The 23,959-nt window shown below is 35.5% G+C and overlaps 1 protein-coding gene across 1 annotated transcript; it reads left to right on the top strand.

The window, feature by feature from the left end:
• Positions 1–1,175: 1,175 nt before the first annotated feature.
• Positions 1,176–20,924, top strand: LOC128552160 (interferon-induced protein 44-like). Its single transcript, XM_053533180.1, has 6 exons — positions 1,176–1,229; positions 3,552–3,703; positions 12,732–12,917; positions 18,514–18,654; positions 19,354–19,507; positions 20,382–20,924. The coding sequence occupies exons 1-6, from the start codon at positions 1,220–1,222 to the stop codon at positions 20,663–20,665; spliced, it is 927 nt and encodes a 308-aa protein (XP_053389155.1). The 5' UTR covers positions 1,176–1,219; the 3' UTR covers positions 20,666–20,924.
• The last annotated feature ends 3,035 nt before the right edge of the window (positions 20,925–23,959 follow it).

Here is a 23,959-nt window from a genome sequence, read left to right as displayed (position 1 = left end):
AACTTTGTTATTGTGCGTCACTGAAATGTCATGACGTCACTTCTGGTTACGGACGTCCATTTCCCGCGTTTTAAATAGTTTCATATTTTCATGCTTGTTTTTGTTGTTTCTGTTGTGGTAAGTGAGAAATAGAATCCATCATTGGTGTTCGGTGAAAGATCGGAAATCCCAACCCTCGGGCGCACCGCTAAAGTCTTAAACTCGGCACAGCCTCGTTTAAGACATGAGCGGTGCGCCCTCGGGTTGGGATTTTCTGATCTTAACCGAAGACCAATGACAGATTCTCTATTTCTGATTTTTTGGATTTCTCTATGTTCCATACATAATAATAATAAGTTTAAGATGAATTTAGTTTCTTTTCTTGATACAATTTTTCATAAAAACGGCTGATAAACAAAAACAGTATGGACCGTTCATTCCATCCAACCCGAGATACACCGGTCCAGCGAGTGGCAAGACAGTTTTAGAATACACGAACGCTCCGTCGTATGCTGGCAACTTGAGTTGCAAATAAAATATAACAAATTTCTTAATTTGTTATGATTTTCTATTGTGACCTGTTCTAAATAAGAATGAAATTTGTGTTATTGGTATTAACCACAAATTGTCAAATGTTTATCCTAATTCATATGCAAAATAAATGATTTTCCGCTTAACCTATTTCGCATGACCGGTGCACAACGGCGCACGCCGGACAGACTCAAACACCAAACCGGTTACATGCGGCGAAGCGGCAGCCCCATATCTACAATATCTACCGTCTTTTCGGTAACAGCATGGACAGTAATTTGGCACGGGAAAAGAATGTTTAAAATATGTGTCTCATTACATAGATCTAAGATTATAATTTGAGATTCGTGTACACAGACATAAAAACAGTGATATATTCACAATAGCTGCCCCCAATTTAGTGACGCTTTCATTTACTGATACTAACATAATTACCACAGTATTACTGTGGTGTTATCCGCTATCCAATGTGCAAATACTCAAGTGACCAAAATTCTTAACTAATAAAAATAATAGTTTCTTACTCGAGGTCCCAGAACGAACGAAATGCAGACATCATATTTTAAACAGGATTTTGTGCCTGTAAAAATAGAAGCGGGTTAATACGTTTTAAACAACCCTGTATCATTCATGTAGACACTAGATAAAGATTTAACTATCACGGCGTTGCGTTATAGATAATTCGCAAATTCGTTGCATTAAGGTGGATATGGATTTCTGTAAGTGATATAATTTATGATCAAAAATAATACAGTGATCACAACTTAAAAATTATATAATCAAAAATGTATTTCTAAATTTTAACTGCTTCAGTTTTTTAAATCATCTAGATTGTTAGTTTTAGATCTGGAAAGCGTAGACATTCATTATTTTGTATTCTGTCTAGAGTGTTCTGCTAAATTATTATCACTTGAATATTTTTGTAGTTCCAGTTTTCTTAGTTTACCTTCGTTATTGTTTAACTGAATACTAAATGTTCTAAATGAATGTAACTGTGTTTAGAGATCTGTTGTCTGATCATGCATGTGACATTGATCTTTCCACGTTTTAAAAGAGATCCTTATTGTAAGTCCGTTTGTTTCCATGTTATGAAATGCTAGATTTTGAATTGCCGCTCCCTGAGTAAGTCCGATTTTATAGTTTCCTAAAACTTTTGTCAGTTTTTGCTCAGGCTTTGGTACCTATGTTTATACACATTCAACAAATGCTTTGTATTTAAGATTATTTAGGAAATTTAACAGCACTAAATTAGTTAAGTTAATATGTGTACAAACAGATGCTTTATATAACAATACTCAGTATTCCCTGACAAAACAATTCTGTCTTTGTGCAAAAGATAATAGGTAAGGGTAGATTTCTCGGAAGCACATAGCACCAAAACACAGTCCCATAGCCACGCATTTACATAGTAGGCCCACAACAAAAAGAAGCTGTAATGGAAAAATATTTCAGACGGGTTACTTCAAACATCCAACAAGTACATATTAATATAAGCTAAATATTGATAAAGGGGAAGGAAATGGCAAGGGGCGAAACGGGGCTAAGGTGGAAGAGGAACCCGAAGAGGAAGGCCGAACAAGGACGAACACTCAAGGGAACACCATGCTCCTCAAAAACAGCCGCACCACAACGCAAACCACAACAGCGCAGACACCCATGCACCAAAGACAAACACACAACGACGACCAACCGAACAACACAGAGAAACGGACAAGCAACACACAAGAAAACAGTAGGGCACCGTTATAGATTCACAAGCTTACAAACGCACCCACACAAGTAGGAAAAAACAATCAAGTACAGTCCCGGGATGGATCCGGCTGCAAAAATAAAGAGGAGCCACGAAAACTTACTAAAAGTAAAGGGGGAGGGATGCAAAAAGTAGCGTAAATGCAAGGGAAAGGAGAGGGCAAAAAAGGGGGGCGGAGGAAAAAACGCCCACAACAAACAAGAAAACATACGCAACACACAATACAAGACAGACAAAACAACCTGTTGAAAATAGGGGCACCGCCTTGGAACGGTCAGTAACCTAAATAAAGGAAACTGGGGGTTTAAACGCGTTTAGGGCATGCCAACCTCGCACTTACCCTATTTTCAACAAGTTAAACAACACAATGTAAATAAAATCCCCGCTGAGAAAGGCTCTAACATTAGTGCAAAAGTAACAGATAAATCAAGCAAAACATAAAATTAAGGTAAATTTAAGGTACAATTACATCAATGTACTCAACAACTTGTCTGAAGTCAGAGCAACAAGAGCTTAACTTTTAAGGGCACGACCAAGAAAACTGTCAGACAAAAATCAAATCCCTCCGTCCGTTGTATGTAGGATTTAAGAGAAAAGCATCTTGGAGTCCTACACTTTATTAGTCATCGCACCATCAAATAGCAAAGCGTAGCAATTAACTGTAGAGGGGTCAATAACTAAACATGCACTGTGCTTCACGATTTTCGCATCGTATCCTCTTTTGATAAACATTTTAACCAATTTTACAAAAATTTGATTAAAATAAGGGGTATGTTTAATTTTCTGAATTTTATAAACTACATCTCCATAGTATTCCGGGTGTGTAAGTCCAAATTTTAAAAGTGTTTTAAGGGGCGTATTGTATTTTTCTAATAGTTCAGACGATCTGTAGTAAAATTTACTGAAAGCTTTCCGTAGCTTATGATAACGGTAACCCTGTTGTAACAATTTCTTGGTGATATGAAGATTTCTCTCATTAAAATCATCTATCTTTGAGCAAGCTCTTGCAAAACGAATAAGCTGTGAAATATAGACACCGTATGATGTTGCTCGAGGGACATCTCCATCAAGATGGGGAAAGTTGACAATTTCAAAATAGAAAATCGTCCCTTTTATCATATATTTTCGTTTCTAGATTATTATTCACAATTCTTAAATTTAGATCCAGAAATGACGCTTCTAAATCTGAAGTATTAGCCTTGTTAAGCTGTAACTCTTTAGGGTAAATATATTTCAAGCCATATTATTACACTGGACCTACGTTACATGTACCTCTTTTTATACCGTATAGTTAAAAAGCTCTTTGGATCAAAGCAAAAAGGAAAGGCACAACAAATGCCTGAAGAAGTAAAGCAGCCTGAAGATGAAACTTCATATCCTGACATAATTTATGACAAGCCGTGGAGAGAGTATGATTTTCTTGAAGATAATTGGGACAAAAAGGTAAATAATTATGTGTGCATGTTCGGCTAAACTTAATATAAACACCTTACATAATTATAAGACAATTTAGAAAATTAACATAAAAGTGGAATTTGCAGTCATATATAATAGCCAATTTAAAAAATATCTAATATCAAAAGTAGCGAACAGTTGCATACTTTTTTCAATAGTAATGCAATATGCGTAACAACACCTTCATTTCCTCCTGCTTTTTTAATCTTCCTGAGATACAATATAAGTCACATGAAAATGCTCAAAGAGAAGTTGCACGATTTAACTTGCTCTATAAAACAATGTTTTGGTTGGGGCATTATACGGGTCACTCTGCCCTTGCAATGGACCCCTTCATGTCGCGTCTCATCGCGTCCTGTTTTCTTGAATATATCTTATCAAGGCAATTCTGAAGCGAATCTTGAATCATTTAAATCAAATCATACTGAAACCAAATCGGAATATTATTGTTAGCTCGACTATACAAAGTATATGGAGAGCTATCCAACTCAACCCGGCGTCGACGTCGGCGTCCTTCCGCGTCACCACCTTTGTTAATGTTTTTTTACACTTTTTCTTTTTTCACCTTATCTCTGTAATAACTGGATGGATTTGCTTCAAGCTTAAAATAGTTACTCCTCATCATCACCCACATCATATGGCACAAGGGCAATAACTCTCATACCAATATTTCATGAATTCTCCCCTCTGTTTATTTAGAATTCTAGGTTAAAGTTTTGATGCACTTTCACTCTCTTAATTATTACTAAATGGATTTGATTCAAACCTAAAGAAGTTGTTCCACATCATCTCCCAAATTATATGCCACAAGGTCCATAACTCTGGTACAAATATCTAATGAATTATCCCCCCTTTTTACTTAGAATTTCAGGATAAAGTTTTGGTGCACTTTCAACTTTCACTCTATCTCAGTTATTACTAAATGTATTTGATTCAAACTTAAACTAGTTGTTCCACCTTATCACTCACTTCATATGATACCAGATGCATAACTTTGGCACCAATTTTTCATGAATTATGCCGCCTTTTAATTAGAATTGAAGATTAATTTTGATGCATTTTCACTTGAAGTAGTTTTTCCACATCATCACGCAGGTGTATACCTCTTGCACCAATATTTTATGAATGATGCCCCCTTTTAGCTAAGAATTATACTTATTTAGTGTTCTTTATCTCTCATATAACTTAATATTTTTGACACAGACTCAAGCTATTGTGCAATATCTTCGTCCACCATTGGAGTCATTAAACACTCCATTGACAGATCCTACTTCCTCATATGTGCCCAGTTTCACTATCCATCATCGAAATAGTGGAGCGCGCTGTCTCCCGTGACAGCTCTTGTTATTTACCTGTTTATACTGACGGTTCAAAAGACGAATTACAGTAAGACTGTGCTACTGTCATCCGCCTACATAGATGAAAATTATGTTTGCTAAATAATGCAACAATATTTCAGCTGATGCAAGAAGTATAAAGTTAGCACTTATGGGTTAGTATTATTAACTTTTGAGGTTAAATTAATACCAACATAAAAATTCTTGTGGACACTTACAGGCTAGTCATATTAACTTTTGGGGTTAAACTAATTCAAACATATTTTTTCTTGTGGAATAAGTACTAGATCTAGTACTATGTAAGAAAATATAACACAGAAAAAGGTCCTCAAATATAATTATAATGTCACATTTTGAGATATTGCATCTGGAATTCTGGAGTAAAGTTTATGGTCGATACTGTGTACCATTTGTAGTAAAGTTGTGCTACTGGTATGCTATAGCATAAATGTTTGCTTTTCATACCAGAAAAAAAAATATGTCTTAAGATCTCTAGCAAGTACTGCTAGACTACGTTTAGTATTTTACAATCTTTTCAAAAAGCGTAGGGGTGTCAAAATTAAGAACATACCTGTAAAATTCAGGACATAGATTTTTTAGCCAAATTTATACATACATATTAGAGACAACCACATTAGAGATAAAAGGGGGTGAACAATAAACATGTGTATCTCAGAGTCAGAAACAAGGAAAACATCCAAAGGCATTAATAAAACAAGAGAGCCATGAAGGCCCTATATCGCTCACCTGACCTATTGACCTAAAGATCATCAAGATAGTTTCAATAAGATATGGTCATAAATGTGGCCTCTAAAGTGTTAACTAACTTTTCCTTTGATTTGACCTGGTGTCCTAGTTTTTGACCCCACCTAACCCAGAATTGAACATGACCTATAGATCATCAAGATTAACATTTTGGTCTCTAGAGTGTTAACTAGCTTTTTCTTTGATTTGAAATGGTGACCTAGTTTTTGACCCTACATGACCCAGATTTAAACTGGACTTTAAGATCATTATGAGTAATATTCTGACCAAGTTTCATGAAGATACAGATATGAATGTGACCTCTACAGTGTTAACAAGCTTTTCCTTTGATTTGACCTGGTGACCTAGTTTTTAACCCCAAATGACCCAATATCGAAGTCGTCTAAGATTTTTATGAGTTTAACATTCTGACCAAGTTTCGTTATGAGTAGGCCAAAATTGTGACCTCTAGAGTGTTAACAGTCAAATTGTTGACGACAGACGGACGACGGACACAGGGCAATCACAAAAGCTCACCTTGAGCACTTCGTGCTCAGATGAGCTAATAAAATAGTAAGCTTATTCATAAGGCTACGGGAGATGGGTGGGGTAGTTGATAACATCAGTATGAGCCAGCTACAGTAATAATTTATTAAAATGCTTGAACCGCTGTATTGTGTATTACATGTATGTGAATAAAGAAATTAAGCTAATCTTTAGTTTAATTGATTTTATTTCGGATACATTTGCAGTACTTCAGTTAAAATCTAAAGAAAGATGCCTTTAGATATGGTCTGGCTAGGATTTCTTTTGAGGACTTTTTTCTGTAATGCATAAGAAACTAAAGATTTTAAATCATCAGTAAAACTTTATGTTGGAATAAGCTTAATGTTCTGACATTATTTCTAGTAATATAACCGGCCTATTAGCACATAATATTTTATACTGAAATATCAATATCTTTTCCGACTCGATTTCTGCTTTGCAGTCGATTCATAACAGTAGGATTCCTATCCGAAGTATTGAAAATCTTTACATTCAACATTCATGCACTATCTTTCATCAAAAGCGCCGCCAAGCGGGACAATATACGCCCGAAGGGTTACATCAGAGGATGGGTGCAAAATTTATAGAACTTGACTGTTGAAGCCCAAAGGACAGTAACAACAAAAAAGAAGAAATCCCCCACCCTCCACAAAAAAAAAACAAACAAAAAATCTAAGTCCCCAAAAAATTCTTACCAGGTAAAGTTACGTAAAAAAAAAATCTAAAAATTGGATGTTCCATCCATGTTGTACAAAAGTTATTGTAAGAGAACAAAAAAGGATCTGCAAAATAAAAAACAAGAGCACTGCTATGCAGAGCAATATACTCAAAGCAAAGTATTATATGAGCTTTGTCCCTTAAGTGTGACCTTGACCTTGAAGCGAGTCATCCAAAACATGCGCTCTGCACGTCGCCTCAGTGTGGTGAACATTTGTGCATTCAAGCAGTTCAAGAGTTACAGAGCTGACACGAAACACGTGCACACTCATATGACCTTTCTGTCCTAAGTGTGACCTTGACTCTGAAGCTAGACATCCAAAACAAGCGCTCTGCACGTCGTCTCAGTGTGGTGAACATTTGTGCCAAGTTTCTTTGAAATCCTTCGAGCAGTTCAAGAGTTACAGAGCGGACACGAAACACACTCATATGACCTTTGACCCCTAAGTGTGACCTCGACCTTGAAATGACACATCCAAAACATGTGCTCTGCGCGTCGTCTTGGTGTAGTGAACATTAGTGTCAGGTTTCTTTGAAATCCTTCAAGGGGTTCAAGAGTTGCAGAGCGGACACGAAATTGCTAACGGACGGACGGACGGACACCGGGACCATAACATAATACGTCCCTTCGGGCGTATAAAAAGTAAGTCCAATTTTCTTGGATTCAAAGTCAACATAGTATTATTAGAAAACGAGAATGCTGATATTACAGCAAAGAAATCACTTTCATTGCCACATTCTAATCTAATATTACTATTCGAATGTGAATTTTATCAAAATGGAAATCGTCACAGAATACTTTTTATGATAGTAAACCCATTTTCGGTGAATGCCACCAGTGAAAGAAATCGGATTGTACCATTAAATTTATCAGACAAGAAACTTGAACAGGAAATAAAATCCATTAATTTGATAACTTTTTTTTTACATTTTCTGTCTTATCAGATTTTCATAAAGCATTATATCCATACTACAGGAAAAAGAGAAAGTAAAAGTGGTGTTAACTTTTATATAAGAAAACTACAATATGCGCCTTTTCGCTTTTTTCAGTGTCTTTTGTTGATACATAAAATTCTTATGCCGCCTGCCGATTTCGACATAATGAAAAGTGGTAGAGTAAAAGAATACACGATGCTATTGGGAAAGGGCACAGGAAAAGAAAGAAACATTAGAACAATTTATAGTTGTACTACTAGATCAGCAGCGTAGGCTTGTATTTGATTTGGTAGTGATCAGCCTGCATATTGTTTACATAAACCATGTTTAGCGATGTTTTTCAATGTGCGTTTTCAATTTAATTTATGATCTCTTTAAGTCAGTTGCCCTTAAAATTCAACACGTTTATTCATTCTTAATATAACATCCTTTAGGCAATCAAAAATACTAAACAGATATGGGGTTTACCATAATGTAATGAAACTATGGTTATGCGACTCAGACACGTGATAAAAATGCTTAGGTAGACATCAGGAATGAACATAAACTTGGAAACGTATACATCCGCAGTCATTCCTCATTTCAGTCAGGCATTAGTAAAGATTATATCTGGCATGAAAATGGAGATTACATGGCGGGGGGGGGGGGGGGGGGGGGGGGAATGCAACTATATACTGATATGCACTACATTACTATATATCTGGCGAGCAGTCAGTGCATTTGTCATTCTTAAGATTAATTTTGACAATAGATTTAGGTTATCATTTAAAATAATTCAAGATAATAACATGATGTAAGAACTCCAACTGAGTTGGCGAATTGAGAAAAATTAAGCCAACTTACCTGTACATTATATTTGACCATATGATTGAAAACAGGTAAATCTTCTGTGAACAGTTTCATTACAAAATACGGTTTAACAAGAGCTGTCTCTAATAGTGACAAATGCCCTCGAAGCATGCCCAGTAATGTTATAGTTTTCTGCTTAAAGTATGTCAGAATTGTTTAGGTATGAATTATTTTATGACGGCCGAAGGCGGAGGGATATAGTCTTGGCATCGTCCGTCCGTCCGTCCGGAGCCATATGTAGGAAGTGGTAGAGAATATTTAAAAACAACTTATATATATGTTAATCACTATAAGGACATGCGGCCTGTCAAGTTTCAGTAAGATTGCTTAAGTAACACCAGAGTTGTGGCCCTTAGTAGTTTCTAATATTAACTATATAGGGAACTACAAATATTGCAATTTCTGCTTCGTAACGTGTGACATATTTGACACTTCGTACCATTTGACATATTTGACGTAGAGCTATGAAACTGTAATTGAATTTAAATCAGCATAATGTGGCAGTGCTCACTCAATTTTGTCAGGATCTCTTTTGTAACTTCAGAGTTATTGCCTTTAATTGTTTAAAATTCCACATATTTGTACATAACAAACTATTGTATTAAATTTCTCTCCTATTTTCCATGAACATTTATTATCAACATGTGAAGTTATGTACCCACACCCGGTCGAGCCCGCTTCCCCTTCCCCTTCCCCTCCCCACCCACCCCACCCCACAAAATTATTTTAGCTCACCTGTCACGTAGTGACAAGGTGAGCTTTTATGATCGTCCGTCCGTCTGTCCACAATTTCTTGTGAACACGATAGAGACCAAATTTTGCAATCAATTTTCATCAAACTTGCACACAATTTGTATAAGCAAAACATCACGGTTCTAGTCGTAAACTAGCCAGCTCCCATCGCGGGTTCCAGAGTTATGGCCTCTTAAAGGGTCAAACTTTGTTATTTGGGCTTGTTAACACGATAGAGACCACATTTTATACCCCAGTCACACATACGGTGCAGATAGCTACGTCTAGGCACGGATAGAAACGTAGTAATTCGTATCGATCTGTACCTGAGCCATACCTTAACGTAGTAATCCGTATCAGTCCGTACCTGTCCGTATGGCTCAGGTACGGATCGATGCGGATAACTACGTTTCTATCCGTGGCTAGACGTAGCTACCCGCACCGTATGTGTGACTGGGGTATTACTATCAACTTTAATCAAACTTGCACACAACTTGTATTGGCATAATATATCGGTTCCTTTTGAAAGCTGGTCAAATCCCATCATGTGTTCCAGAGTTACGACCCCTTAAAGGGCCAAAATTTAGATTCCATGATGAATCCGTCAGATCCAATCATTGATTCCACAGTTACGGCCCTAATTGACCCCAGAAATAGCCATAAATTTGTTAATGTTTACCCTGTGAACACGATAGAAGATATATTTTACATTCTGATTTTAATCACATTTACAGACAACTAAAATCACAATAAGATCGCGGTTCCTTTCGAAAACCGGCTCGAGTCGATCATGGGTTCTAGAGTTACTGCACCTGAAAGGGGCAAAATTTTCTATTTTGGCACTTTAAGCCATATAGAGGTTTCATTTATGCTTTGATTTGATACAAACTTGCATAGAATGTTTATCTTGATGACCTCTAGGCCAAGTTTGAAACTGGGTCAAATTAATTCAATAAATTTAAGTGCATATGGCTCATGGACCCATACTATATCCTAGGTACGTTACTTCCCCCAGTCACCATCCACGTTCCAGATTTCTTACTTGATTTTGCTCCTTTTAGGACTTATGTTATTTTAAGTTTAAATGTAATAGAATTTTTCGCTTCTTAGTAACATCCTTAACTATTTGCCGGATATATTTCTATACCATTCTTTAACACAAACCAATTCGGTGGGATACCAATTCATCGAATTTGCATGTTTCAAAATTCGTTGATGAATGGCAGAGTTATGAAACGGACACCAAACAGATCCTGTTGACCTTGGACCTAGGGGTCTGAGTCTTGTGCATTACATATTGTCTCATTATGATAAACTTTTTCGCTAAGTTGTTTCAAAATCGTTTCAGGAATGGCAGAGTTATGTACCGGACACGAAACAGACCAAATTTCAACCTTTGACTTCTAAATGTGACCTTGGTCTTAAAGCCATGGGTCTGGGTTGGTGCATGACACATTGTCTCATTATTTTGAACATTTATGCCAAGTTATTCCCAAATCCCTTTATAGATGGCAGAGTTACAGAGTTCGGGGGCATAATAGAATTCTACGTAGTAAAAAGAAGATTTGTTTAAAATGGGTAATGAAACATGCAATAAACTTCACTATCATAAGGCATATCTAATAACTGTGACTTTTGTGTTGACAGTCAGTTTCCTCCTTACACCTGGAAAATGTCGACACTTGACATTTCCTTCGATATGTTTGACAACTATGCCACACGTCTTTTCGGTTCGTAATGCAAATTTATATTCGAAGTTCCATAATTCTAATTTTAGCCTAATTATTCGCCTTCCGGACTTTCAAACTGCAATTTAACTGTCTTCGTTAAATATATCTGAAACATATGTAATGAATTGGAAATTCACATAACCTTTTTGTGTCATACGGCAGGTGGGCATAATATTTCCATTATTCTGTCTTTTTGTGTGTGTTTTTTTTTTTTCTTTTACAAAATTGTATCCTTGTTTAATTGTTCAAAATTCTAACCTAAATAATGATAAAGGTATCTCAATTTTTACATAGGTTTTCAATTTTCATTTTATGGGGGCAGGGAACAGTAAATTTGAAAATTCTACATATTTGAGTGGATATCAATTCGAGAAAATCATTAAAGTACAATATTGAGAAATGTTGGGGGAGAAAAAGCAAACATATTGCCAAACTTAGCACTTCATCAAATGCAATTTTGAGCCTATCGATTCAGTTGTTTTTATAATAAAACGAGTACTTTATTTTGAGGCAAAAATGACCAAAATTGTACGCCTAGCGCGATCTGGCCTGTATTATCTTCAAAAGTCTAACCTTAAATAGGTTTATTTCAAAGCATGTGACCTGACAAATATAATGATAGTAAAAAAGTGTCTCATAACCATTTTCGTTGTTTGCTGAATCTATATGGATGGATGACCAATGCCGTTTCGTTTGGCTTCCGTTACCTTATGCAAGATTTCAGACTCATCGATTTTTGCATTCATTTATTTCACACAACACTTACTCTTCCGTAAGAATCCAGAGTTGTTTACACAACATAGATAACCAGTTGAATACGAATGCGGTTTAAAATGCTTCTACCTGGCGTATCCAGGCCACAATACAAAACTGGTCACTGCGATTTAAATCACTAACTTCAACTCCGATGGAGCATAATTAAGGGCAGAAGTGAAAAACTATTGTATGTGTGTATTCGGGGTAAACGTCTTTTTTCAACAATTTTTCAGTCATATAAACGACGGTGTCTACTTATAGCAGTGACCACAATGCCTTACTTTATAGTGCTGTCTCATTGGAATAACACGCCGTAGACACGTGACATGATACCCTACCCAGTCACATTATACTGACACCGGGCTAACCAGTCCTAGCACTACCCTTTTAATACTGAGCGCCAAGCGAGGAGGCTGCTAGTACCATTTTTAAGTCATTGGTATGACGCGGCTTGGGATCGAACCCACACCTCCCGCACCCGAAGCGGACGCTCTACCACTAGGCTACCGAGGCGGGGAAAAGCTATTGAGTAAGGACAATTATTCTGTCATGAGTATTTGTAAACTTAACTCACTTTTAGTACTTACAAAGTTTTCATGTATAAAGTATTTAGTGGGAGTATAAAACACCTTCAGTAATTGCCCTAGATCACTTTTGTTTCATCTATAGTATAGTGACACTTTGTTAGCGGAAATATACGAGACTACTGCAAAATACGGAAGACTGAACATCATGATGCTCGGGCAAGTACAGAGTGGAAAGTCTTCGATAATCAATTCATACTTTACAATAACAGAGAAACGAATTGCATCAAGAACCAAAGTTGGAAAAGCTGACTCCTCATTTTCACTTGAGGTACGTATTTCATTTGTGACACAATACAACGTTTTATTTTATTACACTAGGTATAAGGTGATCAATAAAAAATGACACCATTTCATACGTCTATGTTGTCGACCAATATTTTTATAAAGAACATGTAATAAAAAAGTTTAATTGTGCACACTTTGTTTCGTTTTGATAAGGTGTTTATATCAACCTCCCAATATTTAAAATATTCAACATTTTTATAGTTTTTCCACAGAGTAGTTTCAAAGTGGCATCCTTTTTAATTTAATACGATCATCTTGGATATTTCCAGTCACAGAGATAAATCAGATATTGTTGCAGGTATATATTTCAAGACTCTGGGTGTGTGGGGGGACACCATATCGTAAATATATAAAAAAAATTAAAAAAAGTTGTCATTTGAAACATTTTCAACAAAGAAATGGGCCATGATAATCATATATCGCTCACCTGAATTGTGTGTATTTATATATGTTCCTACGTGAGTGCGTGCGTGTGTGTGTGTATAGCATCTTTTCCAACAATTTGAGCACCAAGTCAGGAAACTCCTAGTACCAGTTTTCACGTCTTTGGTATGACACGGCCAGGGAGGGAACACCTCCCTCACTCTAAACGGGCGCTCTACCATTACGCTATCGTGGCGGTTTCCTTGATATGTGTAATAATGTCTATATCATCCATAGCATGATCAGTCAATTTTGGATTTATTTGTAACTTCATCGTTTCCATCGTTTTCCACTTTTCGATCTACCACTTATTGAGTACATGCGCGAAAGCATTAAGCTTTAAGTTGCAACTGACCAGATATCACAAATATCATTATGTGTGAACAAATTTAAAGGTTTTGATCTTACATGTACTTAATCATAGGCATTTATATTGTAGGATGTACATTTGATAATCATGTGGTCAGTTTTGTTTCCTATAAAATGAATAATAAATGTTCGCTTAAATATAAATGAGAGTCCCTCTATGTTTATATCAATTCTCAATGCGATGTCTCAGCATTGTTTTCATTTATTGCATTAGTTTCATTGTTTACGTTTACCATTTGTTGGTATAATAATTAATTTGTAAAACGCCAGCAATGCATGTAACTAACTTCTGCTCGCTCCATTACAACCATAATGAATAAATTGTTATATGCAGTATGTTCAGAAATTTCCATAAAGCTCATTTAGATGAAAGCACCAAAGAAAGCCCTCAAAATATTCACCCATAACAGAAACACACCTTTCTGTCCGTGTTATCAATGACCTGTAAGCAACAGAGTAGTTTGTCCTAGAGAGATACTGATACACTGCACTACTAATGCCACTTCTGGAGTTGTAGCGACTTCCAGACAGTATTTCTTTCAAAACAATATCAAGGACGACTTAGGTCAGGCGAATATGGAAGGTGCGGCATTTGCTTCACCTGCTGGTCCTGTAAATACTGCTGTACAATATTGCTCTTGTGAAGATGCATTCTCCTGAACAAGGCAGATGCCCTTTAAATCAGTTTGTGGTCGGCGTTTATTATAATGTTTTCTCTTTTTAGAACCTTATCCCTGTCAAATCTTCCAGTAACAGATCTACCATGCGCATTTTGGGTATTTGCACAACAGAACATATGGAAATGAAAAATTTGTGTAAAGAACCCGAATCAATTTTAAGATCTTTTTGTTGTTACTGGTTATTCTTGACCTTTCCTTTGCCACTGATTGCTGTTTATCCACCTTGGAGATTCGAAATATTATAGCTATGTCTCATCCTGTCACACGTTTATAAAACCTCCTTTTCGTTTTTTTTAATACCCACTGATACATACATTTTTGGAAACTTCATATCTAGAGTCTTCCGGTACAATGACTGCTACAGCAGCAATGCTATGAGAAGATGCTGACGTTTCAGAGAACCTTACACAGGATAGATCTTGGACTGTGGATTTTCTCTTATAAAATGTTCTTACCACCTACAAACAGTGGCTTTGGTTTGGGAAAAATCACCGTAAAGTTTTAACTCGTGTAGAATCTGCTTAGGTGGTATGTATCGCATCTTTATGCAGAACCTAATTTCCTTCTTTCCTGAAGCCTGCATGCTAACGACAAAAACAATTGCGTTGAACATTCCAATATACATGGCTATTGGGACCCCCTAGAAATGTATTAAAAAACGTGCTTATACATTAATGGTTTCTACGGAAGCGCAATAGTTTCTGAATTCTCCTCGTATTAATCTCATTTTCCTTGTCAAGTTTCACTTATTTGCTTTATGCGTGTGTCATTATTTCATATTTAAAAGTGCCTTTTTGTAATAAAAGATAAGAAAGCAGTTAAGGATACTATTCGTCCTTTACTAGTACAAACACAGAACGACCTGACAGAGGAAAAGGGCAAGAGAAAGCCCGTCCCCAATCCTATATCAAACACAGAGAGAAGAGGGAGGTATATATAGAGATAGTGAGTGTGTGTGTGTGAGAGAGAGAGAGAGAGAGAGAGGGAGAGGGGGGGGAGAGAGAGAGAGAGGCCTGTCCGGCTTAGCCTACCTCGTCTGGTTCTTTAGCGCGATCGGTGTGTAGTATCGATACTCGCGAAGCCGACTTTTCTTGGAAGAAAAAGCACTACTCTCTAAGTTAGGTGAGAGACACTCAAGTGTATCTTAGAAATATCCAGGATTATCAGTCAAACGTGTTACCATTACAACCAAGCCACCTTTAAGCTATAAATCTATAAATAGTTCTCCTGAACCACTATGTATTGATAGAAAGAGTGGGGTTTGGATTTTAGAGGGTTTTTTAGCTCATATTAACCGAAGGTTCAGAGTGAGCTATAATGATTGTGTTGTGTCTGTTGTCCGTCGTCTTGTGTTAATATTTTACTTCTTCTTATGAACCGGTGGAATTTCACAAAACTTTTTTAATTTTTAATGATTTGTAAGATTCTCTGCACAATATCTTCAAATGGTTCCTCTTGACTGATTTCAGGGGCCGCCAGAAGAAAAAATAGAAAACCCTTAAACGATTTCTGTTCAGGTTCAGGCCGCTTAATATATACTCGCCAAAGGCGGTCAGTAGACTCCTTGTAAGATTCTCTCTCATTTTTCCAATGGGCGCTTTGCCCCTTGTAGGGGTTGCTAGAACTAAAACATGAAAATGTTTAAACGAACTCATCTCATGAACCACTGGAAGGATCTTCATCGGACTTGGTCTATAGCGTTTTTATAACCTCTCCAAACTGTGATAAAATAGGGACACTTGGTCCTTGAAGGACCAGCATAGGCTAAACATAAGAAAATCTGTAAACGCCTTCTTCTCGTGAAGCACTTAATGGATTTTCATCAAATATGGTGTGAAGCATAATTGTAAGGTCCTGACTTAAATTTTGTTTAAAAACAGAGACTGTTACGAGTAGAAGCGTATCATTTAAAAACTTCAAAAATTTGAACGAATCAGAATTTTCCAGTGACCTTAGTGCAATAAGCTTGGACTCACAGAATATCAGCAGGTTTGTGAATGAGTTTGAATTGCATATGTCCTGTTTTTTTACTCCTTTCCTCGACGGATACTTAAAACATTCGGAAAAAGGTGTCTCCCTTTGAAAATGAATGCCATTTGTAAAGAAATAAAGATAAAGAATTGCTAAAAACTGTGTTTCGCCTTGTTATGCGAAATTTCACTACTCGCACGTTATTGCAAATGCATCAAAACGGATATGTGTAACAGTTCTTTGAAAATGGTAAGTTTTTAAAGGCTTTTGACTGTCGGAAAGTGGGGCCCTTCAGGCAGTCCTTTTCCGGAATTCAATGTTTATATCAGTATACTGACACTTGTTTCATAAAGTAATATACATGTTTTACATGCTGTGCAATTTTCATGTTAAACAACTCTTTCTTTATATGATTTGGTGTTGTTTGATTTTTGTTTCTCAAAGCGTATATTCCCCTTAAAAGGGGGAATATAATAATAGCCGCTAAAGCTCATTTTGCTCGACATAAAAGTTAAGGAATATACTTGAATTGCATGTAATAATAGTTTTTCTTGGATTCAGTGTTGTTATTCTGGCTCTTTAGGATCATTGAGTCTTTCAATAAATGTAATAGACTTGCCCTGAGGCCGGTGCTAGGGGCGTTAGTGGTGTTGCACATTTCATTAACTGTCATGAACAGACTCAAATCAATTCGAGTCTGCTGTTCTTCTGCTTGGTTGCATTCTATGATTCCATAGGATCTTTTTACATATTTCATCAAAAATAATTCTAGGTACTGCAAAACGAAAATCATAAATATCAAATAACTCATTAATTTTTTTATGACTTTTTATATTAAATCAAATACATACATTTCATCATATTACGTTAAGGCGAGATGATAAGATTTTATTATAAGATGAAAAGACAAAAAAAATATGAACTGAAATACAAAAAACAAATCAAAACGTGTAGTGCACAGAATTACACACTTTATGACATTTAATTACTAATAACTTCTCAATTTTACGGTAAGTGAGTAAGCATATACTAACCGAAATTCTGAAGAGTATATTATAAGAAAACAAACATTTCGTGTTTCAAAGTCAGTCGAGCGTACGGACTTAAAACAAAAAAGAAGAAATATGATTCCTATGACAGTTTAACGCTATTAAGTCGGTTTCAATACTTTTATATAATAACCTTTTCTAATCTTAGCTGTCACTGTTGGTCATGCTCTTATAGAGGGAATATATTAAACATCCCACCCGAGCATTGGTGGATGTTCTACATTTACTTTTAGCATACCAAGTTTCTTGAGTGTTACTTTGTTGTCTGTGTAGTGTTATTCACCTACAAAGTTCATTTAAGAAATAATAAGTTCTCAAACGTGGTTTGAGTTCTTATGCGTAAGAATATATGACGAAGGCCGTAGGCCTGAGTGATATATTGTTTCGCATAAGAACGAAAAGCTCGGGTTATTCTACGATAAATCACTTTTGGGAACTTATGATTTCGATTCTAACACAACATACTAGTATCAAAAGTGTTAGAAAAAATGGTAACTACTTTTTACGACCGTGCTACTCGGATGACGTCATTGCACGCGAGTGGTTTATTGCAGAATAACCCGAGATAGGTATGCTCTATATGAATGTAGGTGATTTGCTGGTCGTGTTAGAATTTTTGTTTGAACGCTGTAAAATTATACTGCCTAAGTACATTAGCCAAGTTAACCACATTCGATTAAGACTTTCTTCATTTAAAATTAATATCGTCTAATGCAATGTTTTAATGAAAGAAGCGCATAATATAACATTGATTTCACGTCAATCAAAGTTACATTGTTGCATATTTTAACCGAGTTTACATTTTCAGAGTCATGAATGGTTGAATGTTTTGTTTGGAATAATCTTTGTCGGGAGAAGAAAACATATGAAAGGTTTGAGAAATAACATGTAAAAGGACACTGGAAAATAGTTGCCAGTTTAATGAAAAAGCAGTGTCATCTGTCTAGCCAATGAAAAAAAAATCTAACGCTTACCTGGATATTCATGTTCTTACTGCCTTAAACATACTTGCATGTTTAAATTCTATATTCAAATGTTTGATTGTCAGTAGTATTCTATTTTCATTATTTATTTCCTCTTTTGATAGTTTCATGCTGTTCCCGGAGAAGGACAGTTAAAACATATAGTTTTTCATGATGTTATGGGCCTTGAACTCGCTGATGACCAAGGTATTCATATGGATGATATTTCAAGTGCTGCAAAAGGAAAACTGCAACCTGGAACTCAGGTTAGATGAGAGTGCATTTTGATGCTAGTTATCAGTAATGCCACCATTATATGATTCGATATATTACAGATTTCCTCATCTTCTGTTTTGGGTGGGAAAATATTAGTTGCGGTTAAGTTATTTGTTTACATTTTGACATACCAGAATATATATTTTCAGTTGTAAGTCTGTTTATTACTACGAATTGCCAAACCGAGTAAAGATGATTAATATGTCCACAAACGGGTGTTAGCATTCGACAAATAGTAGGTTATAAGCACACCACTATGCCAAAAGGTGCGTGCGTGCATGCAAATTTGTTCTGTCGGAAAAATCAGTCATACAGACGGCAATTACCACAATGTCCAACTTAGTGGTGCTTTGAAATTCACGCCTCATTATTTATGAATTGCTACTCATAGGCTTCACATCGAATATATTTCATTCGAAAATATAAACTTTAACCCTTATCATGCAGGACACGATATCAGCCTGCACAGCTGTACAGTCTGATCCCGACCTGCACTGTTCGCCGTTCAGACAGAATTGTTTTGGTATGCACCCCTTTTAATAGTTGTTATTGTCCAAATTGAAAGATGGGCAAGCTCATTACAGAAATTTAGAAGGGTAAGGGCTTAGCAAACATCAGTTTCGTTTTCACATTAGTCTGAATTTAGTATGTCAGTCAATCGTTATTGGTGTTTTATTATCTGGTTACAGTTCAATCCACTGGCACCAGCGAAAGTTCAAGACGCAGCTGACGATCGTGTGATTCATTGCGTAATATATATTGTCGACGCAGAAAATATCTTTTCAGAAGTTGTTGGAAGTTTTAAAAGCAAAGTGAAAAAAATGGAAAACATTCTGAAAATTGGTAAGCATTATTCCGCTAAAAGTTGTCTTAGCTATACATGTTATAGAGTCTTTAATACAAATGAAGCTTCATTTCGAAGGCAAAAATATACGGTAAGTGTATAAATACATAATATATCCATCAATAAGCATGAAATCTTGCAGAAAAAAATTGTTTATAAAACAAATAAGTCAAATTAAACAATGGGGTTAAGGCTCATAATGCTTTTCTTTAAAATGTGGCTGCGACATTTTCCGTTATGAACATAAAATACACTAATTGCTTGTTAACTTTCACACTTGTCAAAGGTTTGAATATTGCTGAATATACTAGAATGTTTTATTGAATCTATTGTTTTATTACCTCCCTTGATGGCTCTAACTTTAGCAGTTCATATGCACTATTAAGGTAGTGCTTTTCTAACCATGTAAGTACGCATAGCATCTATGTGGAAAGCTGTTTTCATCTACTTTTAAGATAAAAATTTAAAGCATTATGGACCTTTAAATGTCATATAACAAATGTTTTTCTTTCTTACTGGTCATCTACTAGTTTTACGTCAGTAGACCAGTCCATTCCCGTTTTTTGGTTTGGTCAATTACTTTGCTATACAAAAAGACAATATCGAGAACATGTGCTTCTTATAAGATTCCGACCCTAAGATGGAGATCACTAATAGATATCAAATGGTTCGTCTATATTATATATAGAGACAGGCACTAATATCAAGACAATGCGTCACTTATAATTCTAAGACCATATGTTTGAAGGTCAAATAAATATTTTTATTTCACAATATTTATATATGTATACGAATGATTAAATAAAAAGCAGTTTCAGACTAGGAGATATACATACATGATATATTCATCACTTAAATGTTCTGTTATTTTAGGGCCCAACAGGATGGTTATCCTTACAAAGGTAGATAACATCAGCAACCAGGTAAAAGATGATATACGCAAAATATTTAAAAGCGAAAATGTAAAAAAAGCCGTTGAAAGTGCTCAAAACGTGTTTGGAGTCCCAAAGAACTATGTTTTTCCTGTTAAAAACTACACAGATGAGACACAAATCCAATCCTTCAAGAATATCCCTCTACTACTTGCCCTGCAACAAGCTGCGTATTTCGGCGCCGATTATATGCGAGGAAAAGAAGTCGATAATGCAAAGAAATAAGGACCTAATTTAAACAGACCATAATGTATTTTGAGAAGAGTTTTGTTAGAAATAAGTATCATCACGTAAAACGCCATCATTTTGCACTTGATAACGTTAACAATTGTACTATTCCAATGTGTTTGCGGCCGTTAATTCTGTTTCAGTTGTGAATAAAACTTATGCCTCACCACGTATATTTTCAGTAAACCATATATATATATATATATATATGTTGTAAAAAAAAGGACTTTAATCACAATAAATACATACTTCTACACACATCGTCTATAGTATATGATGCTATCATGGTACTTATATTTAGTTGTATTAAAGTTATTTCCCCTTACGCAGTCACGCCATTTTCTGCGAATGGTTGCTACAACAAGAGGGCCAAGATGGTCCTAGGTCGCTCACCTGAGAACCCACACTAACAGTGTAAACATGTTTGACCTAGTGATTTCATGGAAAAAATATTTTGACCAATTATCATTAAAATTGGAGCAAAAACTCTTGATTATAAATAAGTATTTTCTTTGATTTGACCTAGTGACCTTGTTTTTGACCCCAGATGACCAATATTCGAACTTGACCTAGATTTTATCATGGCTATCATTCGGACCAAATTTCATGATTAGAAAATCGATTGAAAAATACAACCTCTATCGCATACACAAGGGTTTCCTTTGATTTGACCTAGTGACCTACTTTTTTACCCTAGATGACCCATAATCAAATTTAACATAGATTTTATCAAGGCAATCATTCTGACCACATTTCATGAAGATCAATTGAAAAATACATCTATCGCATACACAAGGTTTTTCTTTGATTTGAACTAACTAGTGACCTACTTTTTGACCAAGATGAATCTTATTCAAACTTGACCTAGATTTCATCGAGGCAATCATTCTGACTTAATTTTAAAAAGATCAATTGAAAAATACAGCCTCTATCGCATATAAAAGGCTTTTGTTTGATTTGACCTAGTGACCTTGTTTTTGACTCCAGATGACCCATATTCGAACTTGACCTAGATTTTATCATGGCTATCATTCGGACCAAATTTCATGATTAGAAAATCGATTGAAAAATACAACCTCTATCGCATACACAAGGGTTTCCTTTGATTTGACCTAGTGACCTACTTTCTGAACCTAGATGACCCATAATCAAATTTAACATAGATTTTATCAAGGCAATCATTCTTACCAAATTTCAGTAAGATCAATTGAAAAATACATCTATCGCATACACAGGGTTTTTCTTTGATTTGACCTACTTTTTGACCAAGATGAATCATATTCAAACTTGACCTAGATTTCATCAAGGCAATCATTCTGACTTAATTTTAAAAAGATCAATTGAAAAATACAGCCTCTATCGCATACAAAAGGCTTTTCTTTGATTTGACCTAGTTACCTAATTTTTGATCCCAGATAAGCCATTTTCAAACTTGACCTAGATTTTATCAAGGCAATTATTCTGACCAAATTTCATGAAAATCTATTGAAAAATACAGCCTCTATCGCATACACAAGGTTTTTCTTTGATTTGACCTAGTGCCCTACTTTTTGACCTCAGATGACCCATTTTCAAATTCGACCTAGATTTTATTAAGGTTATCATTTTGACTTAATTTCAGGAAGGTCAATTAAAAAATACAGCCTCTATCGCATATACAAGCTTTTCCTTTGATTTGACCTAGTGAGCTACTTTTTGACCCCAGATAATCCAATTTTGAACTTGACCTAGATATTATTAAGGCAATCATTCTGACTAAAATTCATGAAGATGAATTGAAAAATACAGCCTCTATTGCATACACAAGGTTTTTCTTTGATTTGACCTAGTGACCTACTTTTTGATCCCAGATAAGCCATTTTCAAACTCGGCCTAAATTTTATCAAGGTAATCATTCTGACTAGAATTCATGAAGATCAATTGAAAAATACAGCCTCTATCGCATACACAAGGTTTTTCTTTGATTTGACATAGTGACCTAGTTTTTGATCCGAGATGACCCCGTTTCAAACTCGGCCTAGATTTTATCAAGGTAATCATTCTGACCCAAATTCATAAAGATTAATTGAAAAATACAGCCTCTATCGCATACACAACGTTTTTCTTTGATATAACCTAGTGACCTAGTTTTTGACCCCAGATGACCCTTTTTCAAACTCACCCTAGATTTCACCATGATAATCATTCTGACCAATATTCATAAAGATTAATTGAAAAATACAGCCGCTATCGCATACACAAGGTTTTTCTTTGATTTGACCTAGTGACCTAGTTTTTGACCCCAGATGACCCATTTTCAAACTCGGCCTTGATTTTATCAAGGTTATCATTCTAACCAAATTTCATGAAGATCATTTTAAAAACACAGCCTCTATCGCATACACAAGTTAAATGTTGACAGAGAGACAGACGACGGACGCCGGACTTTGCTCAGGTGAGCTAAAAATCGGATTGATTTCATTTAAATATTTTGGATGGAAAGTGTAAATAAGTATTGATGCTTGTCACTTTTTCTGTTTTCTGGTTTTCCAGTCCAAATGATCATCATTAGTATATAAAAGTTGGTGGGGCAAGGAACTTACATAAGGAGTTGTGTTCGGACCAATTTAGATCTTCAATTTTTCCAATCCTCGAGTAGAAAAAAATGTTAATGCAATAATCTCTATTTCAGACCTTAAATTAGATTTTGTCTCAACAAATTTAACCCGTTAAGAAAGTTGAAAGCTAGAACAAACTTATACTGTACATAAAACAGCACGCTCGACTTTTCTCAGTGGTTGACTCTGAATTAGAGTTTTGCCAGTAAAAGGGGCATAATAGTCAATAGCTTTTAAAGTTACAAAGATATTGAACATTATATAAAACTTAAACAAAAATATTCTAAGTTTTAAAGGGGCATTACTCTGTCAAAATTCAAATCAGAGTTAGGTGAATGTTTCTCCTGGAGTAGATTTTGCTAGTAAATAAATATTTCAAGTTTCACGCTTTAATAGTAACCGAGCTATTTGATTTTATCAAAAACTTCGAATCTTCGAAATGTCAAGCTAAAAATGCTACATTTTCATATAAGTTAATATTCAAGTCGCATATCTATATCATGATTGTGGTTTAAGGTTATGCATTGTTATAATATCACATATTTTCTAACAGCATTTTCAAATGTGTTTATTATTTGATTACACTGTACCGTATGCCAATGTTATAACCTTTTTTCAAGAGTACGTTTTGTTGTGCGTCTGCAGGTCACAATGTACCCAAACCAAAATTAACCCATGTTTACTCAATCCCTGG

The sequence above is a fragment of the Mercenaria mercenaria genome, unplaced genomic scaffold (assembly GCF_021730395.1).
Source record: "Mercenaria mercenaria strain notata unplaced genomic scaffold, MADL_Memer_1 contig_2094, whole genome shotgun sequence".
Classification (NCBI taxonomy): domain Eukaryota; kingdom Metazoa; phylum Mollusca; class Bivalvia; order Venerida; family Veneridae; genus Mercenaria; species Mercenaria mercenaria.
The sequence above is the reverse complement of the archived record's forward strand: the minus strand, read 5'-3'. Positions and strand labels throughout refer to the sequence as shown.

Coding starts and splice junctions, on each gene's coding strand:
- LOC128552160 (XM_053533180.1), top strand. Junction 3,704..12,731: donor AAGATAATTGGGACAAAAAG/GTAAATAATTAT, acceptor TTTCATCTATAG/TATAGTGACACTTTGTTAGC. Junction 19,508..20,381: donor GGAAAACATTCTGAAAATTG/GTAAGCATTATT, acceptor CTGTTATTTTAG/GGCCCAACAGGATGGTTATC.